The sequence below is a fragment of the Monoraphidium neglectum genome, assembly GCF_000611645.1.
Source record: "Monoraphidium neglectum strain SAG 48.87 unplaced genomic scaffold scaffold01693, whole genome shotgun sequence".
NCBI classification, from domain to species: Eukaryota; Viridiplantae; Chlorophyta; class Chlorophyceae; order Sphaeropleales; family Selenastraceae; genus Monoraphidium; species Monoraphidium neglectum.
In genome coordinates this window covers 10513-13545 of record NW_014011935.1, presented here as the reverse complement: position 1 = coordinate 13545, position 3033 = coordinate 10513, and the positions used below count along the sequence as shown (strand labels likewise).

Here is a 3033-nt window from a genome sequence, read left to right as displayed (position 1 = left end):
GCGCTGGCCCATGTGAACGGCGACGGTCATGTGCTCGCCTGCACACCCGACCCCTCGCTGCCCGCCGCTGCCTTGGGGGTCAACAACACCACGCCGCACACGCGCGGCGGCGCCGGCGGCAACACGGCGGACCGCGTCCCGTCAAAGCGGGTGCTGTTTGCCGCGATCCTCCACAACTCTGGCGGCCTCGCGCCCAACCTGATAGCCCAGGTGCTGCGCCTCGCCTTGCTGCTGCCGCCCGGCCGCCTGGCGGTCTCAATATACGAGAGCGGCAGCAACGACCTCTCGCGCCAGTGGCTGAGCCTGCTGCGCATGCTGCTGCTGCCGCTCGGCGTCCCGCACAACGTCACCCTGGGCGGCGCGCTCGCACCGCGCGTGCGGAAGGAAGGCGGCCGCGTCGCCTACCTAGCCGCGCTCCGCAACGCGGCGCTTGAACCGTTCCTGTCGGGCGCAGCAGGCGAGGCGGCTGCCCCCTCGACGGCTGGCGCGGCCGCCGGGGGCGCACTGCGGCTGCCGTCAGCTGCGACGTCGGCGGCGACGGACGCGGGGCCGTGGCGGCCGGACGCGGTCGTGTTTGCGAACGACGTCTTCTTCTGCGCAGAGGACGTGCTGCGGCTGCTGGCGCACGGCGCTGACCTGGCGTGCGGCCTCGACTTCTACACTGGGTCGTGGCAGCAGGCGGCGGGGGCCGGGGAGGGGGCCGGCGGCCGCACCGGCAGCGGGGGAAGCGGTGGGCGAGGAGGGGAGGAGGATATGGATGACGTAATGCTGCTGCGACAGATTGAGGACGGGCAGGAGGGGCAGGATGGCGGCGGCAGCTTGGCAGCGACGGCCGCCAGGCGGCGGGGCGCGCGGCGGCTGAGCAGGCAGCAGGCGTGGCAGCTGCAGGCGGCGGAGGCGCTGGATCAGGGAGGCGAGGAGCAGCAGCAGCAGCAACTGCAGCAGCGAATGCAGCAGCGGCTGCTGCAGCAGCAGGGGCAGCAGGAGGAGGAGCAGCAGTCACACCCCGGCGGTGCGGAGGCACAGCTGCGGTTCTACGACAAGGTACGCCCGGCTCGCAGAAGGGGCGGGTAACATCAGATGCTGGCTACCCTCCCCCCACACCTTGCAACCTGTGCCCGACATCACATCAAATGGAGGGCCCCGCCGATGCACACATGGGAATCTTCGCCGCCTCTCAACTTACTGGTGCCAACCGCCGCGCCCTGCCGCCGCCCCACCCTGTCTTACATCGCAGTGGGTCGCGCGCGACGTGTCCGGCGCCCGCTTCAGCAACCTGCCGCCCTTCGTGTCCCACGCCCCCTCCCGCGCCCGCCTCGTCGCGGGCCTGCCCTTCCCGGCCGCCTGCTGCTGGAACGGCCTCGCGGCCCTCGGCGCCGCGCCGCTGCGCGCGGGGCTGCGGTTCCGGGGGGCGCTGGCCGGCGAGTGCCGCGCGTCGGAGTGCAGCCTGCTGTGTGATGACCTGCATCGCCTAGGCAGGGGGCGCGTGGTGGTGGACCCGGGGGTGCGCGTCGCATACGAGTGGGAACAGGCGCAGCTGCTGGCGGGCGGCGCCGGCGGCGCAGCCCCGGGCCAGGGGGCGGCCCCGGGCGCGGCGGGCGGGGGGTCGGGGCTGCCGCCGCGGCAGAGCTGGGGGGACGCAGCGGCGTCGTCGGTGGCGGCGGCGGCGAAGGCCGGGACGGGCGAGTGGCGGGTGCGGCTGGATGAGATTGAGTGCTGCGACCTGCGGCCTGCGAAGACGTACGTCGACTTCCGCAGGGACTGCCGCCCGCGGGACGTCCTTGCACGCAACTTCACGCGCGAGTTCTTGGGCGGCGCACCGGCGGTGGCGTAGGCGGGCGGCGGCGGCGGCGTGGGCACCTGCACTGCTGCCGTTGCGTCGCGCGCGGCAAGGCTGCTGTTGTGCAGCCACTTCTTTGTTGTTTGCGAAACAAATGCGCACATCGAGCAGCTGGCTGTCGCTTGGCAAACATGCATGTGCTGTGGCCTTTAGATAGGTGGAGTCTCTGCAACTCCTGGAGTCCTGAGGGGTCGCAGTGTGCTGGGCCCCCTTCCTTGCCTCACTTGACAGTATCAGATTGCTTTTGTATGCACAGCTTCACACGTGTTGACATTTACTTGTTCATGTGTGACCCGCTAACGAGCGAAAATAAACACACAGTATGACTCATTCTTTTGTAATATACACAACGCGCGGGCCCACCACACAACAAGGCGGCTGCGACTTGCCCGGCGCCGGGGGCTTGTCATTTTGGCCTGCCAATCAAACGCACGCAGCAAGGCTGTCTCCCATATCCGCAGCCGTGCGCGCGCCGCCGACCGCCCCTTCCGCCGCGCATCCCCGGCCCTGGGTGGCGCGCGCCGGCCTACGCCCCGCCGCTTGCCTGGTCGCGCTGCAAGCGGGCGCCGTACGTCGCCTTGAACTCGGCCACCATCCCCTCCGTCACCACAAAGGTGTCCGCGGTGCCAGCCGCTGCGGCTGCCTCCAGCTTCTCCCGCATGTACTCCCTACGATAGTGATGCGGGGTGGCGGGTGAGGTGGGTGTTGTGGTGCCGGGTGCTGCTCAAATCGAGCCTTTCGCATGTGGCGGGACACCGTGCATTGGCCTCTAGTGCGTTCATTCAGGGCTGGGTGTTGGGCCTTATATGCCCCGATGCGAACCCTTCATTAGGAGCTCCAAACCCTCGCCGCACCCCCATGCGCCCACTCACTTGAAGCTTTCCGCCAGGTCCCTGGGGTGTGGGGGCATGAGAATTGTGCAAGCAGTTCCACTCAGCAAAACGACGGCCCCGCCGGCGCAACAAGGCCATCTCGGCGACAGCTGCCAACCCCTTGCCAAGCGTGCGTCCCCAAACCCCGCCGCCGCTCCGCTGCGGCCGCCGCGCTGCTGTGGCCGCAGGCTCACCTGAAGCCAGCCGCGACCCTCCGCTGCGTGGCCGGGTCCAGGTCAGCCAGCGCCTCCTCCTCCGCCTCCCGCAGCTCCGCCTCATCAGGCAGCCTGGATGGTGTGTGTGTGTTGGGGGGGGGTGGGT

At 69.9% G+C, this 3033-nt stretch overlaps 2 protein-coding genes across 2 annotated transcripts in view; one reads left to right on the top strand and one right to left on the bottom strand.

Annotated features, from left to right (window-relative positions):
- Positions 1-312: 312 nt before the first annotated feature.
- Positions 313-1834, top strand: MNEG_8736 (hypothetical protein; the record flags this gene model as incomplete). The annotated part of the gene is made up of 2 exons (XM_014042794.1): positions 313-1044; positions 1238-1834. 2 exons carry the CDS (start codon positions 313-315, stop codon positions 1832-1834), a joined length of 1329 nt encoding a protein of 442 aa, XP_013898248.1.
- A 532-nt stretch (positions 1835-2366) lies between these two features.
- Positions 2367-3033, bottom strand: part of MNEG_8735 (hypothetical protein) — a gene marked incomplete at both ends in the record, with an annotated part of 2366 nt that continues 1699 nt past the window's right edge. The window contains 3 exons of the mRNA XM_014042793.1: positions 2367-2508; positions 2713-2733; positions 2907-2999. Coding sequence (XP_013898247.1) covers positions 2367-2508; positions 2713-2733; positions 2907-2999 — 256 coding nt within the window. The remainder of the gene's footprint in view (positions 2509-2712; positions 2734-2906; positions 3000-3033) is intronic.